The sequence below is a fragment of the Zalophus californianus genome, chromosome 1, assembly GCF_009762305.2.
Source record: "Zalophus californianus isolate mZalCal1 chromosome 1, mZalCal1.pri.v2, whole genome shotgun sequence".
Taxonomy (NCBI): Eukaryota; Metazoa; Chordata; class Mammalia; order Carnivora; family Otariidae; genus Zalophus; species Zalophus californianus.
The window spans coordinates 112,953,371-112,972,915 of record NC_045595.1 but is presented as its reverse complement, the minus strand read 5'-3'; the positions used below and the strand labels follow the sequence as shown (position 1 = coordinate 112,972,915).

The 19,545-nt window shown below is 38.3% G+C and overlaps 1 protein-coding gene across 4 annotated transcripts in view; it reads right to left on the bottom strand.

Annotated features, from left to right (window-relative positions):
• The window catches only part of LOC113916508 (schwannomin-interacting protein 1), an 854,544-nt gene that overhangs the window by 696,531 nt on the left and 138,468 nt on the right, over nt 1-19,545 (bottom strand). Inside the window, exon 2 of one of the 4 annotated variants that reach the window (XM_027582977.1) lies at nt 10,447-10,571. The exons of the other annotated variants lie outside the window; for them this stretch is intronic. Coding sequence (XP_027438778.1) covers nt 10,447-10,571 — 125 coding nt within the window. The remainder of the gene's footprint in view (nt 1-10,446; nt 10,572-19,545) is intronic. 4 annotated transcript variants of the gene reach the window in all.

The following is a 19,545-nucleotide window of genomic DNA, read 5'->3' as shown; positions in this document are numbered from 1 at the left end:
AGCTATTACTCTCAGGAGCAGGAAAGATAGGCTTTCCCAACACCCAGAAGAAGACAGAGAACTAGACAAAATGCCAAGATGGAGAAATTCATCCCAAAAGAAAGAACAAGAAAAGATCACAGACAGGGATCTAATTAAAACAGATATAAGTAATATGTCTGATCCAGAATTTAAAACAACAATCATAAGGATACTAGCTGGGTTTGAGAAAAGTATAGAAGATACCAAGGAGTCCCTTATTGCAGAGATAAAAGACCAGAAAACTATAGTCAGGCCAAAATAAAAAAGGCTATAACTGAGATGAGAAACTGACTGAATGTAATGACCACAGGATGGAAGAAGCAGAGGAGCAAATATATAAGATATATAAGGTGATATAAAGGATAACTTTATGGAAAATAATGAAGCTGAAAAGAAGAGGGAAAGAAAAATACAGGATCATGAATGTAGACTTAGGGAACTCAGCGACTCCATAAAGCATAATACATTCTTATCATAGGAATCCCAGAAGAAGAGAGGGAAAATGCGGCAGAAGGTTTATCGGAACAAATTTACCTGAAAACTTCCCTAATCTGGGGAAGGAAACAGACATCCAAATCCAAGAGGCACAGAGAACTCACATCAAAATCAAAACCAACACCAAGATATATCATAGTAAAATTTACAAAATACACAGATAAAGAAAGAATCCTGAAAGCAGCAAGGTAAAAAAAAAAGTCCTTAACCTACAAGGTAAGACAAATAAGGTTCACAGCAGATCTCTCCACAGAAACCTGGCAGGCCAGAAAGGACTCGTGTGATATATTCAATGTGCTAAATGGAAAAAATATGCAGCCAAGACTACTTTACCTAGCAAGGCTATCACTCAGACTAGAAGGAGAGATAGAGTTCCCAGGACAAACAAAAACTAAAGGATTCCATGAACACTAAACCAGCCCTGCAAGAAATATTAAAGGGGACCTTTTGAGCAGAGAGAGAGACCAAAATTAACAAAGACCAGAAAGGAACAGAGACAATCTACAGCAACAGCAACTTTACAGGTAATACAATGGCACTAAGTTCATATCACTCAATAATACTCTGAATGTAAATGGACTAAATGCTCCAATCAAAAGACATAGAGTATCTGAATGGATAAAAAAGCAAGACCCATTTATATGATGCCTACAAGAGACTCAGTTTAGACATAAAGACATCGGCAGATTGAAAGTGAGAGGGTGGTGAAAAACCATTTATCATGTTAATGGGCATCAAAAGAAAGCCAGAGTTGCCATACTTACATCAGACAAACTAAATTTTAAATGAAAGATTGTGTAACAAAAGACGAAGAAGGATACTATATCATAATAAAGGGGTCTATCTATCATGAAGATCTAACAATTGTAAATATTTATGCCCCTAACTTGGGAGCACACACACATATATATTTATATAAAACAATTAATAAAACATAAAGGAATTCCCTGATAATATTACAATAATAATAGTGCACTTTAACACCCTACTTAGAGCAAAGGACAAGTCATTTACACAGAAAATAAACAAGGAAACAATGGCTTTTAATGACACACTGGACCAGATGGACTTAACAGATATATTCAGAGCATTTCATCCTAAAGCAACAGAATACACATTCTTTTTGAGTGCACATGGGACATCCTCCAGAAGAGATCACACACTGGATCACAAATCAGGCCTCAACAAGTACAAAAAGACTGAGATCATACCATGCATATTTTCAGACCACAATACTATAAACTTAAAGTCAACCACAAAGAAAAATTTGGAAAGACCACAAATGCATGGATGTTAAAGAACATCCTACTGGACAATGAATGAGTTAACCAGAAAATTAAAGAAGAAATTTTAAAAAATACATGGAAACAAATGAAAATGAAAACATGATGGTCCAAAACTTTTGGGACACAGCAAAAGTAGTCAGAGGAGGGAAGTATATATCAAACAGGCCTTTCTCAAGAAGCAAGAAAAGTTTCAAGTACACAACCTAATCTTACACCTAAAGGAGCTAGAAAAAGAACAACAAATGAAGCCGAAAGCCAGGAGAAGGCAAATAATAAAGATTAGAGTAGAAAGAAATGATATAGAAACAATAACAACAACAACAAAACAGTAGAACAGATCAATGAAACTAGGAGCAGGTTCTTAGAAAGAATTAATAAAATTGATAAACCCCTAGGCAGACTTACCAAAAAGAAAAGAGAAAGGACCCAAATAAATAAAATCATGAATGAGAGAGGAGAGATCACAACCAACACCACAGAAATACAAACAATTAGGAGAGACTATTATGAAAAATGCCAATTAATTGGGTAATCTGGAAGAAATGGATAAATTACTAGAAACATATAAATACCAAAACCGAAATAGGAAGAAATAGAAAGTTTGAACAGACTGATAGCCAACAAAGAAATTTAATGACCAATCAAAAATCTCCCAACAAACAAAAGTCCAGGATCAGATGTCTTCCCAGGGGAATTCTACTAAACATTTAAAGAAGAGTTAACACCAATTTTCAAACAAAAAAATAGAAATAAAAGGACAACTTCAAATCTCATTGTATGAGGCCAGCATTACCTTGATCCCAAAACCAGATAAAGAACCCACTGAAAAGGAGAATTTACAGGCCAATATCCCTGATGAGCACGGATGCAAACATTCTTAACAAAATACTAGCAAATCAAATCTAAGAGTACATTAAAAGAATCATTCACCATGATCAAGTGGGATTTATTCCTGGGATGCCAGGGTGGTTCAATATTTGCAAATCAATCAATGTGATATGACACATTAATAAAAGAAAGGACAAGAACCATATGATCCTCTCAGTAGATGCAGAAAAAGCATTTGACAAAGCACAGCATTCATTCTTAATAAAAATCCTCAAGAAAGTAGGGATAGAGGGAACATACTTCAGCATCATAAAGGCCATATATGAAAGACCCACAGCTAATATCATCCTCAATGAGGAAAAACAGAGCTTTCCCTCTACGGTCAGGAACAAGACAGGGATGCCCATTCTCACCATTGTTATTTAACATAGTACCGGAAGTCCTAGCCTCAGCAATCAGACAACAAAAAGAAATAAAAGGCATCCAAATTGGCAAAGAAGAAGTCAAACTTTCACTAGTCACAGATGACATGATACACTATGTAGAAAACTTAAAGACCCCACCAAAAAATTGCTAGAACTAATATATGAATTCAGTAAATTTGCAGGATACAAAATCAATGTACAGAAATGTGTTGCATTTCTATACACCAACAATGAAGAAGCAGAAAGTGAAATCAAGGAATCGATCCTATTTACAACTTCACCAAAAACTCTAAGTTACCCAAGATTAAACCTAACCAAGGAGGTGAAAGATCTGTACTCTGAAAACTGTAGAACACTTATGAAAGAAATTTAGGAAGACACAAAGAAATGGAAAAATATTCCATGCTCATGGATTGGTAGAATAAATATTGTTAAAATGTCTATACTACCCAAAGCAATCTTTACATTTAATACAATCCCCATCAAAATACCACCAGCGTTTTTCACAGAGCTAGAACAAACAGTCCTAAAATTTCTATGGAATTACAAAAGACCCCAAATAGCCAAAGGAATTTTGAAAAAGAAAAGCAAAGCTGGAGGCATCACAATTCCGGGACTTCAAGCTATATTACAAAGCTGTAATCATCAAGACAGTATGGTACTGGCACAAAAACAGTCATGTAATCAGTGGAATAGAAAAGAAAACCCAGAAATGGACCCATAACTCTATGGTCAACTAATCTTCAACAAAGCAGGAAAGAATATCCAATGGAAAAAAAGATAGTCTCTTCAACAAATGGTGCTGGGAAAACCGGACAGCCACATGCAGAAGAATGTAACAGACCATTTTTTTATACCATACACAAAAAATAAATCAAAATGGATGAAAAACCTCAATGTGAGACAGAAACCCATCAAAATCCTAGAGAAGAACACAAGCAGCGACCTCTTTGACATTGGCCATAGCAACTTCTTAATAGACCGGAGGCAAGGGAAACAAAAGCAAAAATGCACTATTGGGACTTCATCAAGATAAAAAGCTTCTGCACAGTGGAGGAAACAATCAACAAAACTAAAAGGCAACGTTTGGAATGTAAGATTTGCAAATCTGCTTAAGGGTCAGTATCCAAAATATATAAAGAACTTATGAAACTCAATACTCAAAAAACAAATAATCCAGTTAAGAAATGGCCAGAAGATATGAATAGACATTTTTCCAAAGAAGACATACAGATGGTCAACAGACACATGAAAAGATGCTCAACATCACTTAGCACCAGGGAAATACAAATCAAAACTACAGTGAGATACCACCTTACACGTGTCAGAATGGCTAAAATGAACAACACAGGAAACAAAAAACAGCTGGCGAGGATGTGGAAAAAGGGGAACCCTCTTTCACTACTGGTGGGAATGCAAACTGGTACAGCCACTCTGGAAATGGAGGTTCCTCAAAAAGCTAAAACTAGAACTACCCTATGACCCAGCAATTGCACTACTAGGTATTTATCCAAATGATACAAAAATACTGATTCAAAGGGGCACATGCACCCCAATGTTTATAGCAGCACTATCAATAATAGCCAAATTATGGAAAGAGCCCAAATGTTCATTGACTGATGAATGGATAAAGAAATTATAGAATATTACTCAGCCACCAAAAAGAATGAAATCTTGCCATTTGCAATGACGTGGATGTAGCTAGAATGTATTATTCTAAGCAAAATAAGTCAGAGAAAAACAAGTATCATATGATTTCACTCATATGTGGATGAAACAAAACAGATGAACACAGGGGAAAGAAAAAAGAAAGGGAGAAGGAGGGAAACCATAAAAGAAACTCTTTAAGTATATACTCTTTAAGGAGGGCACTTGTGATGAACACGGTGTGTTAGATATAAGTGATGAATCATTAAATTCTACTACTGAAACTAGTATTGCATTATATGCTAACTAACTGGAATTTAAACAAAAACTTGAAACATAAAAAAAATTAAACATTATTCTGCTCTTCAAGGAGTTTGTGGTCTTGTGGAGACACAGTCATATTTATAACTAATAGGAGAGATTAAAACCAGGGCTTAATAATGACATCAGAACTGTGGTATGACCCCCACGAAGAGGACAATGTGAAGGAAATAAAGGAATTAATTCCTACCTAGAATTTATTACATGCCAGGCACTGAGCTAGGTACTTTCGTATTCCCCCCTTCCTTCTATTCTTCACAATAACCCTAAGTAGTAGAATTTCTATCCCTATTTTTAGAGAAACAAATTGAGCCTCTAAACAGTTGAATACCTGGCGTAGGGTCACATGACCATGACCAGCAGAGCCAGGATGCCCACCCATCATCCATTCTAAAGTTCATGCCCTTTCACTGCTGACTTCAAACTGCCAGGATTAACTTTTTATGAGAGGATCAGAGTAGCTTCATGGATGACAGGGGTATTGGAGATTATATTCAGGATTTCAACAGAAGGAGATTAAGGAAAGTGCAATCAAGACATCAGCAACGAGCCCATCCCTTCTCTCAGCGTAAGTTGCTGGGGAAGTTACCTTACTTGCAGCCTGCCACAAACCTAGTGTGAGTGTAGGGAGTATCTCCACTCCCCAAATCACTGCCTACAACTCCTGCTTTAACCTGGTTAAAATATTGTCCCTGTAGCACACCTGTGTCCCTGCTACAACTGGAAGTCCCCCAGATTGGTACCCTGTGGGTATCAAGACTGCCACAAATCACATCCAGATTTGCACTGAGGGGGCCAAATTTGAACACTGATTTTGGAATGGAGAGGTTAAGAGCAGGGAATATGGTCAGTTAACAGGGGACTGAATTTTGGCTATGTCCATTAATAGCTTTATGACCCTGCCTGTTTTTATTTTTTTATTTTTATTTTTTTAAAGATTTTATTTATTTATTTGACAGAGAGAGAGAGACAGCGAGAGCAGGAACACAAGCAGGGGGAGTGGGAGAGGGAGACGCAGGCTTCCCACCGAGCAGGAAGCCTGATGTGGGGCTCGATCCCAGGACCCTGGGATCATGACCTGAGCCGAAGGCAGACGCTTAACGACTGAGCCACCCAGGTGCCCCAGACCCTGCCTGTTTTTAAAACATAAACTTTAGCCTTTAGAATAGTTTTAGGTCTAGCAAAAAAAAAAAAAATGCAAAGATATAACAGAGAGTTCTCTTATTCCCCACACCCTTTATTAACATCTTACATAATATGGCTCATTTGTTGCAGTTAATAAACTTATATTGATACATTCTTATTAACCAAAGCCCATACTTTATTCATATTCAGATTGTCTTAGTTTCTAACTAATATCCTGGTTCTGTTCCAGGTTCCTATCCAGCATGCCATAATGCATTTAGTCTTTATGTCTACTTAGCCTCCTCTTAGCTGTTCCAGTTTCTCAGACTTTTTTTGTTTTTAATGACCTGGACAGATTTGAGGAGAACTCATCAGGTATTTTGTAGACTGCCCTTCAGATGGGATTGGTCTGATGTTTTTTTCGTGATTAGTCTTGTGTTTTGAACAGGAAAATCACAGAGGTAAAGCACCATTTTCATCACATCGTATCAAGGAAACATATTACCAATATGATTTATTGATGTTGATGACTATTGCGCTTGATCACCTGGGTGAGGTAGTGTTTGTCAGGCTTCTCCACTGTAAAAGTGTTCTTTTTCCTCCTTCTCCATGCTGTAGTCTTTGGAAGAAAGTCACTACATGCAGCCTACACTGAAAGAATAGGCCCTTTGCCTTCCTGTGCCTCAGTTTCCTCGGATATAAAATTGAGCTAGTAATAGAAGACATTTTGTAGATATGTTGTGCATATTGAGTTAACAAATGTAAAACATTTAAAACAGTCCCTGGCATAGAAGAAACCACAAATATTAAAAGTCTGTTGTTATTTTCCTTTTACACCAGCTTCCGTGGAAAAAGCACATTGAGATAGTTAGTCATACATTTATTCATTCATCGATTTGATGAACATGTTTTGAGCATCTATTATATGTCAGGCACTGCCCTAAGCCTAAGGTTACAATGAGCAAAAACAAATACAGCCCTGACCTATAGAATACAGTACAACCTATCAAGAGAGAGAGATTAATGAAGTAATCACACAAATGAATATTTACTTCCAAATAACGAGAAGTACGACGACGAAAAAGTCATGCGGTTGAATCAGGGCATATTCCAGGGGAACCCACTTAACTCTTCTCTGGAGTGACAGTTGAGCAGGCAGCTGAAAGATGGAGCCGTGGGGGTACACATGACTAAGGAAGCAACTGCGAGAAGAGCACTATGAGTAGGGTAAAGAAAAGGAGGCAGAGAGTGGTAGAATAGGAGAGCTAGACAGGTGGGCAGAGCCAGACCAGAGGGAGCCTGTGCACCACACTTTGGCTATGTATCCACAGTAGCCTTTGTAGATTTTGAAGCAAAGAGTGACCTGATTCGAGCTCAAATGCCAAAGAGATTACTCTAGCCACAGAGTGGAGCCAGGATTGGATGAGATCAGAGTAGATGTGGGGAGGCCAAGCTTCTGCAGTCATCCATGTGATAATGTTGATAACTCACACCAGACAAATGGTTACAAAGAAATGAGAAGCAGAAGGACTCCAGAGTGGGACACAGACTAGCAACGAGAGTGAGGGAGTCAGAACTATGAAGCACGACTTTACTTTTCTGTTTGGGGAATTAGATGGCAGGCAGTGATATTGAAGGAAAGCGACACACTGAAAGAAGACAGGTATGAAACATAGGGTGCATGAAAGGATGATGCAAGGATGTAAAAGAGATTGGGGGCCGGGTGGAGTAAGGACCCTGACAATTACCTGAAGGAGTCTGGACACTGTACATTAGAACAGAAGAAAGATAGAAATATTTTAGGCAGGCGTGCCCCTAACATTTTCGTGGCCCAGGGAAGAGTCGAGATGGTGTTCCCAATTCCATATGTTCTAAAACTTTTCCTCACCACCACGCAAAAACAGGCAACCTCTACCTTCAAGGGGTCCCTAAGCCCTCACCCCTAACAGCATTGCCCTTTTAGGTTCTTTAAAAGACCCTGAGGCTGAAGGTCAAAATTTAGACTTCCCAGACTCCCTGGAGTTTGGTACTTGAATGTAGAGATGTGGGGAAAGTCAGCCCTTAGCTCTTGGTCCCCAGTCCCTGGCCTGCCTGCCCCTTTGTTTCCACCCTCTAACCCACCCTGTGCCATGAAGGACCTCAAGTGCAAGTCTATGGACAATCCAGCCCACTCATTCAAGCTCTAAACCATTTCCCATTGCAATCCCCGGGAAAAGCAGCTGTCCCTTGGCCACCCCCACGCAGATTCCAGAAGCCAACTGGGCAGGAGTGTCCAGGGTCCTGGACATCTACAGTGAGGTCTATAACAGGGACATACATTCCATGTGGGCGCTGTGAACTCTTCTCCCACCTGGTGCTTGTTTTATGTCAGTTACATACCCCCATTACCATCAATACACTGTTGTATTGCTTTGAGTAAAACTTACTTACTGCCTGTCACATTTAAAATTTACTATCTTGAAATAATGGAAAAATTTAATGCCCCTACCTTCCCACTGAAGGGGGAAGGTAGGGGCATTATTTCTGACTGAAATAAATGCTGCTTCCCTCTGAAAGTTCAAATAAAAGAAAAACCATCATCATAATAAACATCATAACCATTCATCTTGGTGGTAATTACCCATTCATGCCAACCCCCTTCAAGATTTAAACTCTAGTTAAAATGCAGAAAGATGAACAGATTGAAGAATGTAGCTTATTTATTTATATCCAAAGTGAAAGTGCCATTCTACACTCCAAAGACTTTAAGACAAATCTGACAGCCTAAATTACTCCTACCAAAGGAAATGGTCTTGATAGAATAAGACATTAATAAACAATCTGGATTTTCCTCATTTATTTTTACTTTAGTTTTCACTTCTACTCTATATTTCAAAAGGCAGTTTATGATAAAAATCCATACACAACAGCGGATAGCTAAAAGTGAAGTTAAGAAAAAGATATCAGAAGCTGTTTAGAGAAAAATGGGATAATTTTATCAGGAATCTGAAATAAGACATTATTCATGAGTACTAAATTAACTCTGAGTTTCCTAGCAGCCAAGGTAAAGAAAAAAAAAAAAAACTGAGGAGGCTTATATATCTCTCAGAGCTTGAAAGGAGCATATTCTCAGTTCTTTAAAAGAGACACACTTCCCCCTGCCACCAAAGTCATATCAAACAGTTCTTCCATGTAGCAATGTTAAGGGCCGCAAAAATTTCTTCATTTCATTGTTAGTCCTGCATATAATCTAAATGTGTACCAAGAAGACGTGTTTGTGGAGAATAATCTAATGCCAAACATATGCTTCCTGAAGAACAGGATTGTTGCAGGGCTCAACATTACAGAACCCAGAATATAGAGAACTGGTGTGTCTCTGATGCTCTCTGTCACACATCAGTTGCCCCAGGAGCATTTGTAACCAATACAACACTGAGCTTTAAATGCTTGTGCTCCTGTTAACTAGAAAATGTGTTTCAAAAGGTTTATTTTATAGTTAGCTAAAAGGAAATGCACATGTAAAGAATTTCAACCTCAAAGAAAATATGGCTTAATTTATAATGCCATTTATAAGTGATCTCAGCAGCCAAATTAAACCCAGACAGAAAAACTGTAAAAGTGTAAGCTATGCCTTGGTATATGTCCAGCTTGGTAGCATACCAGCCTCCTTTCACCACAATAGACTTACGCAGAAACTGAGATTTTCGAATTATCAAATGGCTGTAGATAGTAGTTTTTCTCTTCTTTCTAAGTAATAGAACCTCTAATTTGTTCAGATTAGCAATATACCCAGCTTAAAATAATCAGTTTCCATTCCCTTGCAGCAATGGCTGGATATGCTGGTCTTGGGACACAGTTATGGCCAAGGAGAAATGAGCAAAGTCTACCAGAAGGGCCTGTAGGGAACTTGCTAAATAGGACAAACTCAATTCACACTTGTGCTCTTTTCCCTCTTCATCCTTCATCTTGTTAGAAAACAAACAAGATATCTGGAGTAAGACCAGCCATCTGGGGACAAGTATAAAAACCAGAAATGAGAACACTGAAAAGGGAGCTGGAAAGAGCTTGGGTACTTGACAACTCCCTCAAGCAACTTCACCAGCTCTGGACTGCTTACCCCCGCAATTCTTCTGACATGAGAAAAATAAAATCTTTTTTAGTTAGCCACTGTAGATGGGTTTTTGTTACACTCAGCAGAACGTAATCCCTAACTGAAAAATAGGCACATAGCCCCCTCTCTAAATGCCTCATTCAACAAACCAAAAGTGAAATTGAGACTTCAAGTCCAGGGAGAATGGACAGAAGAGAATAAATCTCACCTTCAGGATAGCATTCATTCTGGAGGCAGAGGCATTGCAGGTGTTCACCAAATCCTGTTTCCCTCTTGGTCCCACAGATGAGCACATTTCACAGCTTTCCCCAGATGTGGCCATGCGTCTTAGTTCTGCCCAGTGAAACAGGGAAGGGAGTAATGTGTGCCATTTGAAGATTTGATGCATTAAAAACCTTCCTTTGCAATTTATCACGCTAGCTTTATTCCCACACTCCAACTGAAAGTACGGGAGGAAAAGCTCCGGAAAATGACAGAGCCAAACAAAGAGGCCTAGGTCCCTGACCCAGAGGGCAGACCCCTGCACTTGCAGAAGCTGGACAGAGACACACACAAAAAAAACATTGATTGTGTTAAGTCACTAAGATTTTGAGGTTGCTGTTACAGAAGTCAGCCTACTATGAATATAACTCTAGGAACAGTCTCCAAAGTGGAGGGCAAGCACTGTAGGGAATATGCAGGATGATCTGCTGGGGTAAAGAGTAAAGATATTACAACTACATTTTTAATTAGCCAATTTGAGGCCATTTTTAAATGTGCATAATATGTTGGTAAAGTGCTATATAAATATATTGAAAGTATGCTCAAAAAAGTTTTTTACTACGTGGGATGCACAATTCTAAAAAATCATGAATGTCATTGTTCTAGAGAACTAGTTTTAAAGCATTTTTAAGACACAAAACTCACTCTTCAAAGGAGAATTTCCTTGTGAAGCTGTTATAGAAAACGGGTGATGGCACTGCTGCTGTGGTTAATGAGGGTGGAAACCCCAAACCCCATCCCTCTCAACCCCACCCCAGAAGAAATGAAGCTACATTAACGAAAGGGTGCAAAGGAGCTCAGAATTTAACCCAAAGAAACTACTTAAAACCATTTAGAAATAAGAAGTCTTATGTGAAATTAAACCTCTGTTACAGATAAGTGTGAAATATAAAAGAATTATTCACACAACAAAGAACCCCAGAAAATACAGTATACTGTTACTAGGGCAAGATTATCCAGAAACCCTAATGCACTCAGGGAACTTGGAGCCTTTTTCTTATTCATTTATTTATTTATTTATTTATTTATTTATTTATTTATTTGAGCACAAGAAGGGGCTGTGGGGGTGGGGGAGAGGGGAAGAGGGAGAAGGAGGAGCAGACTCCCCACTGAGCAGGGAGTCCAATGTGGGATGCAATCCCAGGACCCTGAGATCATGACCTGAGCTGAAGGGAGATGCTTAACTGACTGAACCACCCAGGCTCCCTGGAGCCTGTTTCAATCACTCTCTAATTCATAAAAATGAGGTCAGCAAATTAACAAGTGTCAATTTGAAGTATACAAACCTCTGACTAATTTCTTCTTTTTCTTTAGGGTGGAGAGAAGGAGAAGGAGATAATACCAAAATTACCCTCGGCAGCTAAGTACAGACTGAAAGGAATAATCAAATAGAACAGTTATTTGACTTTCTATTGTCTCTAGCAAGCTTATGCTGTCAAATATTTGCATCTGTTTTTAAGCTATCACTGTCTAATAATTTTTGAATGTATGCAAAACATGTTTTTCGACTTTCCCCCCCTATTATGGCACTATCCGTCTTATATACTACTTCAGGCTCCATCGAGTCCATACAATTTATATGTCAGAGATCACGGAGTGAGCAGTAGTTAATCAGAGTTGCAGGTCTTCCACCCCTAAGTGCTCTCCGCAGCCAGTGCCTGCACTTGGGTGCCCAGGTTCTGACAGGTACTGATGATGTAATTACTATCTCAGCCTACTGTATCGAGGTGCCAGGATATTCATATCATCAGTGTTGTAAGGGCAGAGCTATCTTTGAACTCAGTGTTGCCTATTAAGTGAACATAAAGCAATTCAGAGAACAATAAAAAGCAATGCTTTAAATGGAATGTCCCGATAAGAATATTCCTTTGCTTCTTTGTGACAGACGCTGTCACAAAGCTTATACGTAACTTCTCTTTCTTTTCCTTCCCTTGAATATGTTTGCTGTCCTGATGATAAATCTACAGTCTACACTGAGCTGAAGAAAAACAGCTGGGGCATTTCTGTATGCCAAGGCTGTGGGCCACATCTATCATCCTCTTTCCTTGTTTTCCTTTTAATTATCTCACTTCAGTCAGAAACTTGACTTCAAATCATAAGCCTAAGGAGAAACTAGATTTTAATTTACAGAAGCACAGCTAAATATTTTTGTTCTAAGACTATATTTCATAATAAAGATGGGAGCCCCAGGGCTCCTTAAACCAAACGGCAACTATAAACATTTTTCTTCATGGCATGTTTTTTTGCTTTAAAAAACAAACCTGACTTCACCTACAGCCCATCAACCAAAAAGTTATTATAAGATTACATTCCCCTTTTCCAACCTGCCACCCCACACACAATACCGGGAATTAATCACATATTAGAGATGAATTTTCTTAAATGGGCCATTTCTTCAGGAACTTCTGAGGTTGATTTAGACCTCTAGCTGGGGCTAGGTGACCTTTTTGGAGGAAGGCCCACTCTACTCCACCTACTCCATTGGGAAAGCACTTCCTCTTTCCCCTTATTTTCCCTGCAGCTCTGCAGGTCCCAAAGAAGCTAATAATCTGGGTCTCCATTAAGACTGCTCAAACAAGCTCACCCATTCATTAAGCACAAGGTCTATCCAAAGCACCACAACTGTGCAGCCCATAGCTGAGTCATTCGAGCTCCTCCATAGCCCCAACACAACAGTGAGCAGGACTATGGATCAGGTCCCATGTATATCATAGTTCTGGAGATATTTCACACCAATTAAGAGAACTGATGGCCCAGGATCAGAGGGAGGGGAGGGAAGAGTTAACATTCCCCAGCATTCTGTCCAGCAGCCTTTGTCAGAGATATTAAAGTCTTTCAAAGGGGATATATTGGTTCTATATGTCCAAAGGTCTGGGTTAAGCGCTTTCCTTTTATATTTGTTTTCTTTCAAGTAAAAAAAAAAAAAAAAAAAAGACTTTACAACTTCCAATAAGAAAGGTGAGTTCATGTTCCAAGAAAACTGATTGAATGAACTCAAACATGTCAGTGTTGTCAGTGATGTCTAAGAAGTTGAAAAAAAAATCCAATTTTATAGGTCAGTTTGGGTGATGGGGTGGAACACTAAACAAATGGCAGAAATCTGTGGAGTAGGCTCAAATTTTAGAGATGGAAGGAGTTAAAAGATTCTTAAATCCAAGCACCAACGCAGTTAGATAAGGAAACCGAGTCTGCAACTTGCTCACACAAAGCAGGTGGCAGAATGAGGACAAGAACCCAGGGCTCTCCTCAGGTAATCAGAGACTGTTGAGCACCTATGGCATGCAGTATATAATAAGGGGCTTTTAGGGTACTGACAAATTCTTCCCAAAAAATCAGCAACATAAGTAGGACCCATTATAGCATTTCTCAAAATGGACTAATTATATGGTTTGCCTTCAAAGAACTCAAAGAAAAAAAGACTCAAGACACAATATTACATTACACTAAAAAATTAAAATGTTATTTAAATATGTATAAATGTAAAACTAAATCCCTTATGCTTATTGTTCTTTTAAGCAACTATCAAACCAGAACAAATTTGAAAATTAAATGCAAATAGAACTACAAAACCGATACAACCCAATTAAAAGCATTATTTTAACGTGACAAATTTATGTGCTTTTGCTAAAACCAAATCACCTTTGGGAATATGCACTTGGTGCTGACTGCTAAAGCACAAGTTCATTTGGGCTGAGCAGGCCCATTTCACCACGTACAAGGGATGTCATTTAGCCAGCTTCTGGTCTTCTTCCTGAGCCATAGGAAGTTGGGATCATTTGGCACCAACACTGGCATGTATGCAAGCCCAGTGTTCAGTTACAGGATGGTCCAGAAGATGCTTAGCCTAATTTTTAAACCATTATCAAAACAAAAGCTCTAATTTTAAAAACTGTCATAGAACATGCAGTGTAGCCTCAAGAATATAGTCTCAGACCACTCTGAAAGATAGTGATCAATTTATTATTTGAAGGTATTTTTTCATTGTTTTCCATTTAAAATCCTAGACTAGAAAGCTGGCTCAAAGAGAAATATTTTCAATATGATGTGATTAAGACAGAAGAGTTTTTATTAGATGGTTTTATATAATTTCAAGTTAGAACATCATTTAATACTTGAACACTACCCAATACCATGAATGCACTTCACCAGTTTTCTAGTAAGAGATTAGAGGACACTCTCTATATTCACAAAGGTTTGTTTTAGAGCTTATTGGGAATATGAAAATCATAAATGTAAATCAAAACTATGCAGCACTTACATATAAGTCCCTAGTAAAGCTAAACCACAAGGTAGGAATACCGTCAGCATAGAGGCCTACAGCAAGAGCAGTGAGGCCCAGGGCAAGCATTTAAAACTATGATTTGCAAAACCACATCAATAAGGTTTGCTGTAAGCTTCTTCTATTATCATAAAGGACCTAGTCATTTTCTTATGCATGTCATTTTCTTTTAAGCTTCGTTGTGTACAATGTTGTGTTATAATTTCTTTAACCACAATTTCAGATTGGATACTATTGAGTATGAAAACGGACTTCAACTTGATGCCACAGGTGGAAAGAAGACTATTGTTAAACACCCTCATTTCTCAGATTCACAGTCCTTAAACTCTTGCAGCACAGCCTGTAATCTGTTAGAAATTCAACTGAGGAATCATCCATGGGATGCCCATTGTCTGCCAGGTACTACACTGGATCCTGGTAATACATAATGAATAGGAGGGAACAGTTGCTTGTAATGGTCACAATCTACACAAGGAGAGGACACTGACTCAGTCAATAACCACCATGGCGGGGCATCTAATATTACAGCAGAATCAAGTACAAGGTGAGGAAGGGGCACTGAAGAGGAACAAATCATTGTGCCTGGGAGGGAGGTAAGGAAAGCCTTCCTAGAAGAAATGACTTTCTAGCCAGAGTTTGAAGAAATAAAAAGGAGTTCACTAGAAAGGAAAACAAATAGGAGAAGATGCAGAGGAAACACAGATGCAAAGGCACATAAGGATAAAACAGTATAATCTGAGGACAATGACGATAATCATAGAGCTAGCCTTCACTGAGTGGCTCTGTGCACCAGGCACCATGTTAAACACTTTAGGTGCACTATTTCATTGAATCTTCATAACAGATCTAGCTCCATTCTTTTGATGAAAATTTGAGCCTTAGACAGACTCATCTGCCAAAGAGCCTACAGCTAATAAGGCAAAATTCAGGTCAAAACTGGCACAAGGTCTTCACAGCCTACATTTTCTTTTTTTTTTTAAGATTTTTTATTTATTTGAGAGAGAGAATGAGAGAGAGAGAGAGCACATGAGAGGGGGAGGGTCAGAGGGAGAAGCAGACTCCCCGCTAAGCAGGGAGCCCAATGCGGGACTCGATCCCGGCCTCCAGGATCATGACCTGAGCCGAAGGCAGTCGCCCAACCAACTGAGCCACCCAGGAGCCCCACAGCCTACATTTTCTACCTCTCTGCTCTACTGTTCAGAAAGCTATAAATAGTCTGATATTGCTAAAGCCTGAATTAGAAGGCTGAGGAAAAAAAAAAAACATATCTGATTGCTAGAATACTACATTTCTATCAACATGTATATGTATGAGCATAAAATATTATAAATCCCTCTCAAATGCTGTTGCAAAAGATAGGAGCAATGCTTCATATACAAACTATTATCAATGTTTATAATGTATTAGAGATCTTAGTTATATAATTTCCAATATCGTTCTTCTCAGGAAAGGTGAATTTTTGTTTGTTTACTTCTTATTTTTAATACTTAAGTGGATATGACAAACATCTTCATAAGTTAGTCATGTGTAAATAAATCATAAACTAGACAAAATCCTTTATTAGTTCGCATGTCCCAATTCCATGTTTGGAAATCAACACACATACACACCAGCTACACCAAATATAGAACCTGAGGCTGTCTCTAGAAACCAGTAAAATAACAGGGAATCTGATTATTTGTTACTGAAAAGGTAGAGCTTTTAATTGGCAAACAACACAAAATTATAACTGGCATGTTTTTCGGTTAATACAATTAAAAAGTCTATGGTATTATGTGCTCGCAGCCTTTAAGAAATTGTATTTGCTGTTTGTTTGTTTGTTTTTAATTTGGCTATTTGAGAGTTAAAGTGCAGTTTTCTCTGTAGTTGAGAGTAAGTAAATATCGTTAACATAGGCTCCTAAGTGAACCAAGAGTTAACAGTTGTGGGTTATCCTTAACTGTCCTGCTCTCATCAAGTGAGCCTGACAAGAAGGGTGGATTTACGTATTTAGATTACCACAGTTGGAGAAAGGCCTTGTAAGGGAGCTAATCCCATCTACCCAACAAAAGGGGAAAATCATAACAAAAACAGGAGGCATGAAAACAATTTTCCAGCAAGCTACTCAGTAAATGCCAGGTGCTAGATGCATTTTGCCCAGTTTCTACCCCCTTCAAGGCTGCCTTAAGACTAGAGATAGGCAGAAATGGCCACGTATAAAGATTTCTGGTTGAGCTCAGTGCTTGTCATTGATAAATCAAGAGCAATTATACCCACCTCACAGGGTTGTTGGGAGGTTTAAATTAGATAATGTGTTCAAAGTGTCTAGCAGTCCTGGGACCCAAGAGGCATCCAATATAGGTTGATCCCATCCCCACTCCCACACAAATTCCATTCTCTCTCTACAGTCTGGTGGAGACTTCCAAATAACACCATTTTTCATTATAGTAGTTTCTTAGAAATCTGAAGACAAAAAAAAAAAAGCAATAAAGTAGAAGGAGTTTATAGCATAATCGTTTCATGTTTTTGTGACTTCAAATAGTTGCTCCTGTGACTAAGTGGTAGGCGTAAGAGGGTATCAAGATGATGGGGATTTACTGCTGAGCCCCATTTTGGGGCATGACATTCACCAATAAATTATTGCAGAACAGTTTCACAGCTATGTACATCACTGTTTGAGAGTCTTTATTTTTGGAAAGACTCAATGTAAGTAAGCAAAGAGAATCTAAGGTATTTTTGCAAACAAATCTGCCCCCACCCCCCAAAAACCCTCTTTGTTGTTATCTTTCTTCATCACCTATTTTATGTAGGGGAGAACACATTCCTCTCTGACTCCAAAAATTAAACAACTAAGAGGCCAAAGAATTGCCTTTACTTTTGAATCAGGGAACATTATTATAAAATTAAGTTTCTATCTCTTCTAGTCTTGCTGCCATCTTTAAAATTTTTTTATTTTATTCTACAAGATGAGAAAGTATCAGGTTTGTGGGCAATGAGTGATTAACAAAATGTATGTAAATTAAATGAAGTAATTAATTATAACCAGATCTTCAGTGTCACTATTGCTGACAGAAAAGGGGAGATGGGAAATTTAACCTCAATTTGTCAATATTTATAATCTCTAAATAAAACAGCAATCACAATGGTAACTTCTCAGGGCTCCTGGCAGGCACTTACATTATGCAAGTTTTCAATTCACTTACTTGAACTAGAGATTAATGTCATCTTCACCAACCCAATATTAAAGTTCTTTTCACACCCACCAACCCAATATTAAAGTTCTTTTCATACCCATAAAACAATATTAAAGTTGTTTTCTAAAACTTTTTTTAAAAAAAACCACAGATGTAACATGCACATGCTCAGTTCACACAGCTATTTTGGGACAATCTGGGTAAGCAGGAGTTGAGGATGACAGAGAGCTCTTAGGGTGTAGATACCTTTATCCCTGTCACGAGTACCCAAAACCTAGAGAGCACCCAATGAAAGAGTGAATATATGAAGACAATCTGTCTTGATGGTTAGAAAGCTTAGGCTTTGGGTACTTAGTACCTCCACTTACTAAATGCCCGACTTTTGGCAATTTGCTTACCCTCTCTGTGCCTCTGTTTCCATAAAAGAAAGTAATAACAGTACTTAGATTGTTGTGAGAATTAAAAGAGTAAGTGAAGAGAAAGCACTTAGACTAATGCCTGGCATATGGTAAATGCTTAATAAATTATTATTAATATTATTTTCAGACTTATTACTATTATTATTTATCAGCTTATTATTATTACTATCGGACTCAACAGCACTGTCCTTAAATAAACTGGAAAGAAGCTCCATTAGTTGGTAGATGGTCATTTTTCAGAAAATAAGCATAAAGACTTGAAGGATTTCAAGCAGTTAGGTAGATCAGGTAAAGTAATGAGAGTTTTACTTGAGAAAGAAAAAAGGAAGACATCTCTACATGAATTACATTAGAAAAATTGGGGGGTGATAATTTGCAGTATAACAGAATAGCTAACTTCACAAAAGGACTCCCTTCCATAAAGTCATCTTGGTAATAGGATCTTTTGGTGCCTATAAAGCAAAACTTGATTTATAAAAATATAAACAACAAACAAAAAGCATGTACATTAGCTTTTCAGCCACACTACTGGAAGTGGGCCTTGGGAAAGTCATTCATGAGTCTGCTTTTTGCCAATTCCAGCGACCAGTGTCCTTTCAACTGCAATATCATATAGCTGACCATTCTCCTTCCTGAACATTTTCTGCACTTTCCCTCTCTCTCTTCCCTTCTCCCTCAATGGCTACTCTTTCTTGGTTTTGCTGGGCACTCCTCCTCATCCTGACTTCCAAGTGCTGAGGTACTCTGCAGCTACAATCCTTCACCCTCTTTTCTTCCTTTACTCCGTGGAGCCTGGCTTTAAAACTATCTATACACAGATAGCTCTCATGTTTGTATCCCAAGGCCTAAACTTTCTGCCAAGCTCTGGGCTGTTTCTCTACTTGATAAGGTCCCTAGATGTCTAGTAGATATCTCAAACCAAGCATGTCTAAGACAGAGCTCCTGGCTTTCCACTTGAAGTCTGCTCCATCCTAAGTATTTCCCATCTCAGTCAGTGGCTACATCATTCCCTATAGTCAACCCACTTTGGTTCTTTCATTTCCCTCATATCCATCACCCAATCACGCCCCTTCTTCTATACACACATTCAATGAATTATCAAATCTTATTTGCAATATTTTGAAATGTATTTCAGATCTGAGCACTACTTAACATTCCTACAGCTACAACCTTGG